General features: G+C 42.0%; 2 protein-coding genes across 2 annotated transcripts; both read left to right on the top strand.

Moving 5' to 3' along the window:
- The first annotated feature begins 2217 nt into the window (after positions 1-2217).
- On the top strand, positions 2218-3830 carry LOC143005814 (nuclear factor 7, ovary-like). The gene has a single exon (XM_076157208.1). It carries the CDS (start codon positions 2342-2344, stop codon positions 3773-3775), a length of 1434 nt encoding a protein of 477 aa, XP_076013323.1. The 5' UTR covers positions 2218-2341; the 3' UTR covers positions 3776-3830.
- Positions 3831-12221: 8391 nt separating this feature from the next.
- LOC143005817 (nuclear factor 7, brain-like) lies at positions 12222-13882 on the top strand. Its single transcript, XM_076157212.1, has one exon. The coding sequence runs from the start codon at positions 12286-12288 to the stop codon at positions 13717-13719; it is 1434 nt and encodes a 477-aa protein (XP_076013327.1). The 5' UTR covers positions 12222-12285; the 3' UTR covers positions 13720-13882.
- Positions 13883-14614: the final 732 nt, after the last annotated feature.

Consider the following 14614-nt stretch of genomic DNA (forward strand, 5'->3'; position numbering starts at 1 on the left):
ACCTTTGCATCGTACATGCTGCTATTTCTTCCTTTTTGGGTGTGGAGGGACATTTAACACCAACAAAGCTGGATCATTCAAGCATAAAGTGATCAATGTCCCACTCAGGCAGTGATGACGACCTGAGTGGATCAAATCAATGGAGAAGATGAGCCAAAGGGAAAGTCCAAAACATTATAAATGTCAAGTTGATGAAGAAAATCAGCAGGGAACAAAAAATGATAATTCAAACAATGTTGGTTTGTGTTTCAGGTCACACTTGCAGGATACAGATTGGGTGCACTCTCCTTTCAAACACACTGGTGGTGTTTTACATGGAGCAGTGTCCCAACCACAGACATTACATGAGCTGTACAATAGCAAAACCACAAAGAAAGAAAAGCAACAAAGAATTATTCACCACAATAAATAAATAAAAACAGAATCCAAATAAATATGAACCTGAGGACGAATCACCAAATCAACCAACCGCCCAGTCTCATCCATCTTGGTCTGACCAATCAGGGCAAGACGACTGTGAAGGCAGCCAATGGTGAGAAATGAAAGCGGAATTGAAATATCTGTTTTCAGCTCTGTGAAGTCCATGAGTTCATTCCTAACGACCCGGGCACAAGCACGTTACTGTGTATCACACAAAGTGTAACACAGGTCACAGAGCATGACAGTCCAAACACAAATCATGACAAATCACATCAAATCGTGAGAACAGTTCAGTCCTGGGATGAAGGCAGAGGACTGATGTGTCCTCTGAAATAAAGCCTTCTGTTCCCAACCTTCCCCTCTAACATGACACATGCCTACCAAACTCAGAGCATGGATGTACTCTCACACACAAACACACACACACACCCACTGCACCATGTGAGGAAGGTCTGTCCTTAAATGAGGAACCAGATGACAAAGCAAACAGTCTCCTTCTGCTCTTTCAGACAAGCTCAAACATTTTGTTGCGTCTTTCTGTCAATTAAAAGAAAATCATAATGAAATTAGATTTCGAAATTATTTAAATGATTAGATTTAGGAATGTCTGCATGATTCCATTTCCATACATGCAATTTGTTGCGATTCCATTCTTCTAGATTTCAAACTTTGAATCACACCACAGTTTGAGAACCTCTGTTCTAAGACAATTGTACTGCAGTGCCGGGCAGTAAAATTAGATCAACTTATCTTCATAAATAAAAGACCAATGTATCATGTTTCAGCTTTTCAGTAATAATGAGGAAAACTTAAACGTTCAGAAACAATGAGTTGGAAACAGGAAAGTCAGCAGGTGGAACAGGACTTCTGTGTCATGTTCAAGGGACGCCTCAACAGTAGGACCTGTTCTGTTAGTTATTTTCAATGGGAGACAAACACACTGATTTACAAACATACTGATATCCAACAGTTGTCTAGCAACAGCAGGAGCAGCCAACAGCCCCACCCGGGAGAAACAGGTTCCTTCAGTTCTACAAAGTCATTCCTTTTGAATAAGCAAAGCACAAACACACACACAAGCACTCACTCTCTAAAAAAAAACGCTTATGTTCCTGAATTGAAGTGCATTTTGATACAAAATGTGAGTGTTGAGTGTTGGATATCGACATTTTGTAAATGTTTACATTTTGAGAGTCTAAATCATCTCAATTCTGGAATGAGATAATGAAAGCCCCAGACTAGAGACATGAACACATACTGACACACGGCCCAACTGTGTGAACAAGCGTTCCATTGTTTTGACTCTTTATTTAATAACAGTGTTTGTGAACTAACATATTACAAAATGAGAGTGAAACTAAACCACCACACAACCCTTTGACACCTTTACATGAAACTCTGCATCATGAGCCGTCATCTCTCTTTATAAACCCACAAAGTTCAAAGAAAAACAACTTCCATTTAGTTCAATCTAATTACTCTACAGTTAGTATTCTCAGTGGCTCGGATGTTGTTTGTGTTTGTTGTCTGTGATCTCAGCTCCTTTAATAAGCAGAGAAAACAGTATGTTTACATACAAATCTTACATAGTACAGCTTTAGATTCAGTTTAGTCCCTTACATCACAGTACAGTGATCCGTGATTTTCACCGGGAAGTGCGCGATAGAAGACATTTACAGGGTAAAATCTGAAAGTTGTGCTGTCACCACCATCTGCTGGTCACATTGTTATATTGCATTACTTCTGAATAAGAGGCCAGAGAAAATGAAAGTGTATTTGTTGTCGCTGAGCAGAGCCGAGACGCCATTACAGGGAGTGAGAGCTCACAAGACATTTGTGTTGTAGGACTTCAAAGAAAACGTTGGGACAACTTCAGTTTGGTGAGTTTTGCAGTAAATAGACAATCTGGATACCAGAGAAAATGGCAGAGAAAATTGCTCTTTTTGAAAGTTACCTGAGCTGTCATGTGTGTACAGAGACGTTCAGAGATCCTGTGACTCTGGGCTGCAACCACAGCTTCTGTTCCAGCTGCCTGGAACTATTCTGGAAACAAGCTCAAAACAAAAGCTGTCCGATTTGTAAAAGGAAATCATCAAAAGAAACAATTGGTGTGAACTTTACTTTGAAGGAACTTGCTGACTCCTTTGTTGGGAAACTGAAGTTAAGACCATCTGAGACTCAGAAAGAAGAGAAAGAGGAGGAAGAGGAGCTGGTGTGTAGGAAACATAAAGAAAAGCCCAAATTGTTCTGTAAGGACGAGCAGAGAGCTTTGTGTTCTGTCTGTGAGTTCTCACGCCATCAAAGTCACAATGTGGTTCCTATAGAACAAGCAGTCAGTGAGCTGAAGGACCAACTGAAATCTGACTTAGAGTCTCTGCAGGACAAGAAGAAGAAATACAAAGAAGCTAAAGAAACATACAATGAAATGTTTCAACACTCCAAGAAGCAGCTGATGTCCACAGAGAAGCAGATCAGAGCCCAGTTCAACAAGCTCCAGCAGCTCCTGAAAGAGGAAGAGGAGTCCAGACTGGCAGCTCTGAGGGAGGAAGAGGAGCAGAAGGGGAAGGCTATGGCCAGAGAGATGAAGATGATTGAGAAGAAGCTCTCCTCTCTCTCAGACAGTATCTGTGCTGTTGAAGAAGAGCTGCAGAAACACAACGTGTCCTTCCTCAGCAGTTACAAAGCCACTCAGAGCAGAACCAGATCCCAGTGCTCACTGTCAGATCCACAGCTGCTCTCAGGAGCCCTGATAGATGTGGCCAAACACCTGGGCAACCTGTCCTTCAGAGTCTGGGACAAGATGAAGGACAACATCACCTTCACTCCTGTCATTCTGGACCCAAACACTGCAAACAGATGTCTCTATCTGTCTGATGACCTGACCAGTATGAGACAGGGAGACACACACCAACAGCTTCCTGATAATCCAGAGAGAAACACTCACTATGGCACTGTTCTGGGCTCTGAGGGCTTCAGCTCAGGGAAACACAGCTGGGAGGTGGAGGTGGGAGACCTTCCTGTCTGGACTGTTGGTTTGGCTAAAGAGTCAGCTGACAGGAAGGGGGAGAGTTATCCTTCACCAAAATATCGACTCTTGTGTTTGTGTCATCGTAGTGGAAAATACACTGATGGACTTGGTGGGGCAGTGAGAGTGAAGAAGAGTCTCCAGAGGATCAGAGTCCAGCTGGACTATGACAGGGGGAAGGTGTCCTTCTACAGCCCTAAAGACGAAACTCACATCTACACTTACAGAGACACTTTCACTGAGAAACTGTTTCCATATTTCGGTGTTGGAAAAGCTGCTGATGCAAAGAGCAAAGAGCTCAAAATCTGTCAGGATGAGATTTCTCTGTGATTTTCTGTTTTGGTGGTGGAGTTAGACTTTTCATTATTCACTGTAGGAGAACTGAGATGAATGAAGTTTTATGACTTTGATCAACTTCATTCATGGGTTAAGTATGTTTAAACATGAATGTCACGTTCTTAACTAAGATTATGTTCAAGGAAAAGGATTTTAAACTAATTAAGGATCAAATTATTTCAACATTGATTTTGTTTTTCGTGTCTTATTTGTAGGTTTCAATCTGTGATCATTTGAGATTTAATCCAGAGAGAAACACTAAATATGTTGTGTTTTGCTGTCCAGGATGAAGATGTTGTGATGTAATCAGCTGTTTTCTGTTTACAGTGTGTGTGTGTGTGTGATGAGGCTGAGGTTCTCTCATGTTAGCTTGTGTTTCTCCATCCTGCAGCATTTAGAAAGGTTGAACGTCTGCTTGTTTCTCTGATGGAGGTTTATGATCCAGAGAAACATGAAGCACAAAGTCATGTGGAGGGTTGAGAGAAATACATTTGTCACCACTGTCACTGTTGAAATGTTTCATGGAAGTGAAATCATTTGATCTGTGCACAAATATTAAATCATCTCTTTCATCACCTCTTTTCTGTGTGTATCCATAGTTACACAGTGCAACATGTTGTGCAAACGTATCTGCTGTAAACACACAGAGACGTTGACTTTCTATTGAAACTGTCATTTTATTGATAACACCTTAACACATTTTCTGTAAGTAGCAGAAACACGTGTAGCACGGAAGAGAACAGAGCAATAATCTGCAGAATCAGAGAACTAGAGGATGAATATGATCATACAGACCAAAGGGAGACAAAGGGGAAGAAGAGAGAGACACAGCAGAGAAACCAGAGAATCAGGCAATTCTGTAAATTCTGTCGATACAAAACTAAAATGAATCATATTCAGCTCAATACCTTTGCATAATGGTCTGGTAGATTTGTCTGTCTAATAACATCAGTCTGCTATTCAAATGTTGCTCTGATTGGTGCTTTACTCTGTGTGATTGCGCCCCCTGCTGGAGCTCCTTCCCTCCCTGCAGCGCCTTCATTCCTGTCAGCTGGATCAGAGTTCAACAAGTTCTCCTCCAACTCTCTCAGTGACGTTGAAGAAGCTGTTGCTCTGCACTGACAACATGGAGCCGTGTAGTAAAGCTTGCTAAATAATCATCATCACATCCCCTCATAGTCATCCTCTAATCACTGTTATCTTCATTATATCATCTAACCCTAACCAAAGTGGAAAGGTGTGGTATACCAGCATTCAGTAGAAAAGGTAAAACAAAAAGGAAAACACCAAAAACAAGTCGTCCTGTTGATGCAGAGAAAATGCAGCTATGATAATAGTTGGTTGCAGGTGTGTAATACTGTGTGTTAAATATGTGACTGTTATTTTAGTGATGTTGAAGGCTAGTTAACACACTAAAGAAGAACAGAAATACAACCCCTTTGCACCGTACATGCTGCTATTTCTTTCTTTTTGGGTGTGGAGGGACATTTAACACCAACAAAGCTGGATCATTCAAGCATAAAGTGATCAATGTCCCACTCAGGCAGTGATGATGACCTGAGTGGATCAAATCCATGGAGAAGATGAGCCAAAGGGAAAGTCCAAAACATTATAAATGTCAATTTGATGAAGAAAATCCGCAGGGAACCAAAAATGATAATTCAAACAATGTTGGTCTGTGTTTCAGGTCACACATGCAGGATACAGATTGGGTGCACTCTCCTTTCAAACACACTGGTGGTGTTTTACATTGAGCAGTGTCCCAACCACAGACATTACATGAGCTGTACAATAGCAAAACCACAAAGAAAGAAAAGCAACAAAGAATTATTCACCACAATAAATAGATAAATACAGAATCCAAATAAATATGAACCTGAGGACGAATCACCAAATCAACCAACCGCCCAGTCTCATCTATCTTGGTCTGACCAATCAGGGCAAGACGACTGTGAAGGCAGCCAATGGTGGGAAATGAAAACGGAACTGAAAAATCTGTTTTCAGCTTTGTGAAGTCCATGAGTTCAATCCCAACGACCCGGGCACAAGCACGTTACTGTGTATCACACAAAGTGTAACACAGGTCACAGAGCATGACAGTCCAAACACAAATCAGGACAAATCACATCAAATCATGAGAACAGTTCAGTCCTGGGATGAAGGCAGAGGACTGATGTGTCCTCTGAAATAAAGCCTTCTGTTCCCAACCTTCCCCTCTAACATGACAAATGCCTACCAAACTCAGAGCGTGGATGTACTCTCACACACAAACACACACACATACGTATGCAAACACACACTGCAGCATGTGAGGAGGGACTGTCCTTAAGTGAGGAACCAGATGACAAAGCAAACAGTCTCTTTCTGCTCTTTCAGACAAGCTCAAACATTTTGTTGTGGCTTTCTGTCAATTAAAAGAAAATCATGCTGCAATTAGATTTCAAAATTATTTATATGATTAGATTTAGGAATGTCTGCATGTTTCCATTTCCATATCTTGATGTAAATGAAAGCAGCTTTTTAACCATAGCCATGTTTTTTGTCTGCTTGTCCGTTTTAGGAAGATTGCTCACTCGTTGAAAGAACAGCTGATTGACCAGGAGCCCATTCAAGAAGATACAGCTGAAGCTAGAAAGGTAGAGAACTCATTGCGCTCAATCGGCGGAGAATGAGCCACCTGAGGACCTGAATGAGAATGTACCTGTAGCTCCTTCAGAGACTCCAGAGGTTGCAATGGTCTCACAGCAGGACCAGAACCCCCAGCCAGTTTCTCGCCCCCATTCTCCTTCGCGTTACATGAGACGCCTGCCCCCTCCTCCAGGCTTCTACTTGCCAAAAGAGCATAGCTATGCACAGCAGCAAGTGTGGAGAACAGAGAAAGGAAAAGGAGGTGGAAATGGAGCCGTGAGAGCATCTTCCTTGGCTAACCAGGGGGAGGGTGAGACAGATGCACAATCTGAGGATATAAGGTTTCATGACGACAGATGTAGGGAACAAGGGGACTTTGCAGGGCATTTTCCTATAGATTCTTCTTCAGCTGAGCACTGAGTTTATTAGCTAAGGTCAAAATTGGCAAAACATTTACAATAGTATTTGGGGGGCCACAAATATGATAGTATTATATATACTATCATATATACTTTGTTTAATTTCTGTCAGGCTTACAGTGTGTACTGAAGCAAATGTGTTTCACATGGTTTGCCACATGAATCAGCTCACTAGCTGTTAGCAGTTGACATCATTTTAGCTTTAACACCAGTACATAAGATCATCTGGAGCAAGAAGAGCTCAGGCTTTGCTTCCATTGATAGAAAATAGAGAAACTATCATTGAAAACACAAATAAGCTTCTGTTTATGAACCACAGTCCTTTAAAGGAAACTTAAACATTATGTGTTTAACCTTTTTACTGCAGATGATATGATTATAATATGATTATTGATTTGAGTGATTAGATTTTCACTTTCCTATATTCAAAATAAACACGATTGTCTTAATATTGCACTTTATTCTGTATTTTAACACTAAATTCCTCTTATTGTGCAGCTACATGAAAGCATCAGTCTGCCGTCCATCTGCTGCCCTGTTGGTGCTTTACTCTGTGTGATTGCGCCCCCTGCTGGAGCTCCTTCTCTCTCTGCAGCGCCTTCTTTCCTGTCAGCTGCTCTGGAGGTGTGCTGCTCTGCTCCTCAGTGTTGTTCTTTGCTTTGGCTGATTTGTGGAGGTTTTCCCTGATTTCTTTCTACATCTGCATTTGCTGTCTGCACAGAGTCACAGCAGAGGAAACCGTCACTGCAGCTTTGACATTTTCATTCCAAATGTTAGTGAGACGTGCTGCCATGATGGATGCTTTAAAGGGAAATCAACAAACTAGAAGACTGACCTGTTGTTTCCTCTCATCAGGACCACGTCAATACATCCTGCTTCTTATACAGCTTCTTACCAAAGAAACTCATAATTCCACAGAGTATATTCAACATATTAACAATACTTTCATTTAAAATGAGTATCTGCTGAGGACAAATGTTCCTATTGGCGTCTCTCCGGCTGTCTGTGGCTGCAGGTCATGTGTGTGATGTAAACATGGGAAAGTGGGAGTAAAAACAAAGCAACATCTCCAGTGGAAAGTAGTTTGGAGGCGTCCAACAGTGTGGAAAGAGTCTCACCTGTACTGGTTCATTTCCTGCCTGCAGAGTGGGTCACCTTGCTGTTACACCAACATGCCTCAGGGTGTCGCCGCTGTGACTGAAATGAGTTTATGTGAATATTTATCTCTTAGTGGCACATTGTTCTATGTGAAAGGTCCTGAAGGTCATCAGAGCCAAAGAGGTTTGAGGCACAGAAGAGGCTCATTCCATCTGTAAACAAAATAATAAACTTTCATTATGCATCAACCCCACCATGGTTCAGAGCATGTAACACATGTCCCACACGGGCACTCTGGAGCTTTTAACCTTCAGATGCGTAAACAACTCAATAATACAAATAGTAAAAATAAAACAGTAAACTAGCGCTGTCTTGAAGTACCCCTCAAGTCTTTTGATTCAAAATGAAGATTTACCCACAAAGTCATGTATGTTATAGATTCAGGAACATTGTATCACTCTGAAAATGAAAGGATTGGGGGTCAATATTCATTGCTGCTCCCTGTTTTCCTATTATTAGGAACACATCCGGGCTGCCCGTTTCCCCAGCAGAGACTTGGAGGTCTTTGTCTTGGAGGTCGTCCCCCCTTGCCTCCTCTGCGGTGCGATGCAGGTGGTCTCCTCATCTTTGGAGCCTGTTGTTGTAATCGTTGCTATTGGGAATAGACATTGATGATGGGAGGGGGTTGGACAGGAGGTGGAGCAAAGGGTTGAGTGACAGGTGTCTCTTCACCTGACTGACTGTTCAGAACTGGGACTTGAAACTTTTTCTTATATTTGTTAGTCAGTTCACTAAGTTGTAGCTGAGCAAGTTTCCTTTGAATGTCTTTCTCCTGCGCCCTCATTCTCTCCTCGTCCTTTCTGTATTTTTCTATGGCATGTACCACATGGTCACAGAATTCTCTGTGCGACTTTGATGTCAGTCCCACAACGTCCTCCAATCTGCTTTTTACTGAGCTTGGCATGGCCTCTATCACTGATGTTCTGAACAGTGTGGTTAGTAGAGGGCTTCTCTCAGCTTCATCCTCAGTTTCCTGCCTCCATCAGATATTCTTTCCTCAGGGCCCCCCATAAGCCAGCTCCATATGGATTGAATTCAGTTCCATCGGCTAGTGGATCAATCATCCAGTGTGCGCCACTCATGCGCAAGACATTTTCCATCGTTGGTCATGGTCGGGCCCACAGTGCCTTAATGTCACCAAGAGCCAATATTTTGCCCACTGTCTCTTCTTCGAATGCTTTTATCCATTTGCTGGCCGCCTCATGGATGTTAGGAAGTCGAGCAATCAGCCCCTCAAGGTCGAGTGTTTGCCAAGGGATATACTGTCCCTGTGCCCCCTTTATCAATATTGGATATTGCCCAGGGTCATATCTGTCTGGAGGCCTTATTGCAGGTCTGTATCTAAGGTCATAATCGTTCTCTTTTCTTTTGGCCCCCTGTTGGCTTCCTGCAGCAAATGTAAGACTTCCTGCCACAATATCTCTCTTTTCTACTTCCAGAGGTCCTTCAGTCTAACTTCCTCGAGCTTCACTTCCTACTTTGCTCTGTCATATACTGTGTCTTCTCTTCTCCTCTAACATCTCTTCGCCCTTTTTCCAATTCTGTCTCTACTTCTATCTCTTGATACCTGATATGTTCCTGTTTTTTTCCACCTAGTTGGTCAAACTTCATCCAATATGCCTCTGCCTCTTCCTCTTTCAGAGCCTGGTTTCTCTCTGCAAAACAATCTAAGACTTTTGGTTTGACCTTTGTAACTTCCTTGTTCCTTTCTCTACTGTAAACTTTTGGAGTTGACTCTTTGTATTGGACAGGAGATGCTCTGTAAGGAGCTAAGTCAATGTCTCCTGAAACACTAGCTGTTTCTTTGTCTGCCTCGTCTGATTTCTCTCAACCTGTTCCTGTAATTTGTGCCTTCATCTTTGAACAATTTAATTGTCTCTTCCTCTTTCTCTCTCTTCTGTTGTCTTTTCTTGCCTTTGTCCGACGGTTTGTAGTCTTTTATTCTCAGTTGCATCTCTTCACATGCATTGACATCAAATGTGCCTCCAGCTGGCCAGGGACTGCACAGGTTTTGAGTTCGCTTTACCCATTTTTTCAGATGTTTTCTCTATGTCTTTTTGCTCAGGGGATATTTCATTCCCAAGAGGGTTACCGGTATCCCGTCCATTTCTGCTGTACGTATCAACAATTTCAATATTGTCTTTTGATGTTTTTAAACCTGGATAGGCTCAATTGCGTAGTTTTAGAACGGCAATAATTACAATTTGGTCTTATTCACTAAGTTAAGCAGCATACATGTTTCAAGCACAACTTATAGTAGTTATATGTCCTAAGTCACCTCTTCTTAAGCACTTATTCTGAATTCAGCATCTGGTAATACATTTAAATTAAACAATGCAACAATATATGCCAATACTGAATTGCAGCTCTCAGTTTATGTACAGAAAATGGTCAGACCTGACTCCAGAGAGTCTCAGATGGGGAGGAGGGAAGTCAGCCTCTCTCCTTTCTTCCTCTTTAGCAGGCCCGAGTGTGTGAGATCTAGGCACGCCCACTCGGTGGTATACGCCCCTCCTATGCTTCAGTCGGGCACAGGACAGCGCTGCGTACACATCTGTCTCAACACACTGGGTGAATATAGCAATACAGCAGAGAATATAGCAACAGTTAAGTTTCAGCTATTTTTCTACCCAGCAACAGCAGTGCTCCCGCAGCACACAACAAAACAACACTGCAACAGGTTTTTAACCGATTATGTTGCCAGAAGGAACATTCAACCATTAATTTTGCGGCTACTTTATGGTACAAGTTTTTACTAGTTGTACTTCTTCTACAATTTTCAGCTGCAAATTTCAGATTTTAATGTACTTCGTATTTGCAATGGAGCCCAAACTGGACACACACACGGCTCCCTATTGTTCTTGCAGTCACACACACAGGGACCACTTCCTCACTACACACATGCATTCAATTCTGTCAGCGCTGACCACACACATACCCACACACACTGCTATTGTCAATTTAAATATTGAAGGGACAGCAGTTGTAACAATTAACAACAGCTTATATGGCAATTCTAAGATTTCTAAGATTTCTGTTCTTTTGAATTACATTACATTACATTACATTACGATCATTTGGCAGACGCTTTCATCCAAAGCGACTTACATTACATTACATTACCAACCTTCGCAGAGGGGGGAGCAATTGAGGGTTCGGTGCCATGCTCAGGGGCACCTCGGCAGGGGCTCGAACCGGCGACCCTCCGGTTCTCAAGCGGAAGCTCTACCCACCTATCCCTCTATTTGTCCAAATTATTTGTTTACTCTGATCTATGTATCTCTGAATTAGTAACTTTAGTTAGGTCTCATTGAGAGGTGCGTGTCTCTCTCTTTCTCAGGGTCTCGGGAGACAAAACCCAAGCTCAAGTACTTAAACGGGACCTCTTATGCATTATCACTTACCTACTCTTATTGACCCCTAATTCTTCAACTTTTAACATCAACTTTTAGATTTTTGAAAATTACTTTAGTGCATTTAAAAAGTCAATTTCAATTATGCAGAAATATAGCAAGTTACCACATCTAAAATGCTCCAATTACTGTAGTTTTAATTCTGTAAGTTCACTTATATGTTCTAAAAGGTTTTCTGGCCTGGGTTGGCTGCTGACGTTCATAAATGGGCAAGTAGAGGCAAGGCAAGGCCTCTATGTTGAGGTCAGAGTTTGACGCTCGTATATCTAAAGCTAAAAGCAAATAAGATCAGAGGAGATTCATGTGGTTTATCTGGTGATCAGAGACACTTGGAGTCTAAAGTGCAGGATGATAAAAGCTAATTACATGAGCTGCAACTATGAGTGAGACTTTGATCATCTAATAAAGTCTGATGGTGTTTCTTATTCTGAGCCTCCTGACTTTCACTCACACATTCATGCAATTTACTCTTGTATGCTGAAAACATCAGATGCCAAATTTGGTTCAAGCAGAAATCTTCCACTTGCTGTTCATTTGTCAGTCTTCATCTCTCACAGTGATGAAGTCACCAGACAGAGAGGAGAGGTCTGCAGTGTTTGGGACCAGAAGTAAAAAGCTGAAGTCAATCCTGTCCACCCTGTCCCACAGCCTACAGGTCAGATCGTCCACGTGTTTTATTGGCTGCATTTGTAATGATTAATGATTAACTTGTGAAAGAGGAAGTGAGAATGAGAGTAGATTCATGCATTGTTGAACAGAGGATAGACGCCATTACAGGGAGTGAGATCTGCACTGAGAAACATCATCTGGTGGATTAAAAGAAGAAGATTTAGGGAACTTTGATTCATTGAGTGGATATTCAACAATAATTTGGGTGTGTGAGAAAATGGCAGAGAAAAATGCTCTTTTTGAACGTTTCCTGAGCTGTCATGTGTGTACAGAGACGTTCAGAGATCCTGTGACTCTGGGCTGCAACCACAGCTTCTGTTCCAGCTGCCTGGAACAATTCTGGAAACAAGCTCAAAACAAAAGCTGTCCGATTTGTAAAAGGAAATCATCAAAAGATACAATAGGAGTGAACTTTACTTTGAAGGAACTTGCCGACTCCTTTGTTGGGGAACTGAAGTTTGGGTCATCTGAGACTCAGAAAGAAGAGAAAGAGGAGGAAGAGGAGCTGGTGTGTAGGAAACATAAAGAAAAGCCCAAATTGTTCTGTAAGGACGAGCAGAGAGCTTTGTGTTCTGTCTGTGAGTTCTCACTCCATCAAAGTCACAATGTGGTTCCTATAGAACAAGCAGTCAGTGAGCTGAAGGACCAACTGGAATCTGACTTAGAGTCTCTGCAGGACAAGAAGAAGAAATACAAAGAAGCTAAAGAAACATACAATGAAATGTTTCAACACTCCAAGAAGCAGCTGATGTCCACAGAGAAGCAGATCAGAGCCCAGTTCAACAAGCTCCAGCAGCTCCTGAAAGAGGAAGAGGAGTCCAGACTGGCAGCTCTGAGGGAGGAAGAGGAGCAGAAGGGGAAGGTTATGGCCAGAGAGATGAAGATGATTGAGGAGAAGCTCTCCTCTCTCTCAGACAGTATCTGTGCTGTTGAAGAAGAGCTGCAGAAACACAACGTGTCCTTCCTCAGCAGTTACAAAGCCACTCAGAGCAGAACCAGATCCCAGTGCTCACTGTCAGATCCACAGCTGCTCTCAGGAGCCCTGATAGATGTGGCCAAACACCTGGGCAACCTGTCCTTCAGAGTCTGGGACAAGATGAAGGACAACATCACCTTCACTCCTGTCATTCTGGACCCAAACACTGCAAAAGGATCGCTCTATCTGTCTGATGACCTGACCAGTGTGAGACAGGGAGACACACACCAACAGCTTCCTGATAATCCAGAGAGAAACACTAAATATGCCAATGTTCTGGGCTCTGACGGCTTCAGCTCAGGGAAACACAGCTGGGAGGTGGAGGTGGGAGACCATCCTGCCTGGATTGTGGGTTTGGCTAAAGAGTCAGCTGACAGGAAGGGGGAGAGGTATCCTTCACCAAAATATGGACTCTGGTGTTTGCTGCATCGTAGTGGAAAATACACTGATGGACTTGGTGGGACAGTGAAAATGAAGAAGAGTCTCAAGAGGATCAGAGTCCAGCTGGACTATGACAGGGGGGAGGTGTCCTTCTACGACCCTGAAGACGCAACTCACATCTACACTTACAGAGACACTTTCACTGACAAACTGTTTCCACATTTCAGTGTTGGAGAAGCTGCTGATGCAAAGAGCAAAGAGCTCAAAATCTGTCAGACTCAGATTTCTCTGTGATTTTCTGTTTTGGTGGTGGAGTTAGACTTTTCATTATTCACTGTAGGAGAACTGAGATGAATGAAGTTTTATGACTTTGATCAACTTTATTCATGGGTTAAGTTTGTTTAAACATGAATGTCACGTTCTAAACTAAGATTATGTTTAAGGAAAAGGATTTTAAACTAATTAAGGATGAAATTATTTTAACATTGATATTGTTTTTCGTGTCTTATTTGTAGGTTTCAATCTGTGATCATTTGAGATTTAATCCAGAGAGAAACACTAAATATGTTGTGTTTTGCTGTCCAGGATGAAGATGTTGTGATGTAATCAGCTGTTTTCTGTTTACAGTGTGTGTGTGTGTGATGAGGCTGAGGTTCTCTCATGTTAGCTTGTGTTTCTCCATCCTGCAGCATTTAGAAAGGTTGAACGTCTGCTTGTTTCTCTGATGGAGGTTTATGATCCAGAGAAACATGAAGCACAAAGTCATGTGGAGGGTTGAGAGAAATACATTTGTCACCACTGTCACTGTTGAAATGTTTCATGGAAGTGAAATCATTTGATCTGTGCACAAATATTAAATCATCTCTTTCATCGTCTCTTTTCTGTGTGTATCCATAGTTACACAGTGCAACATGTTGTGCAAACGTATCTGCTGTAAACACACAGAGACGTTGACTTTCTATTGAAACTGTCATTTTATTGATAACACCTTAACACATTTTCTGTAAGTAGCAGAAACACGTGTAGCACGGAAGAGAACAGAGCAATAATCTGCAGAATCAGAGAACTAGAGGATGAATATGATCATACAGACCAAAGGGAGACAAAGGGGAAGAAGAGAGAGACACAGCAGAGAAACCAGAGAATCAGGCAATTCTGTAAATTCTGTCGATACAAAACTAAAATGAAT

Source organism: Genypterus blacodes, unplaced genomic scaffold (assembly GCF_046128005.1).
Source record: "Genypterus blacodes isolate CSIRO-AG114 ecotype Tasmania unplaced genomic scaffold, CSIRO-AGI_Gbla_v1 ptg000072l_1, whole genome shotgun sequence".
NCBI classification, from domain to species: Eukaryota; Metazoa; Chordata; class Actinopteri; order Ophidiiformes; family Ophidiidae; genus Genypterus; species Genypterus blacodes.

Coding starts and splice junctions, on each gene's coding strand:
- LOC143005814 (XM_076157208.1), top strand. CDS start 2,342: ATGGCAGAGAAAATTGCTCTTTTTGAAAGTTACCTGAGCTGTCATGTG.
- LOC143005817 (XM_076157212.1), top strand. CDS start 12,286: ATGGCAGAGAAAAATGCTCTTTTTGAACGTTTCCTGAGCTGTCATGTG.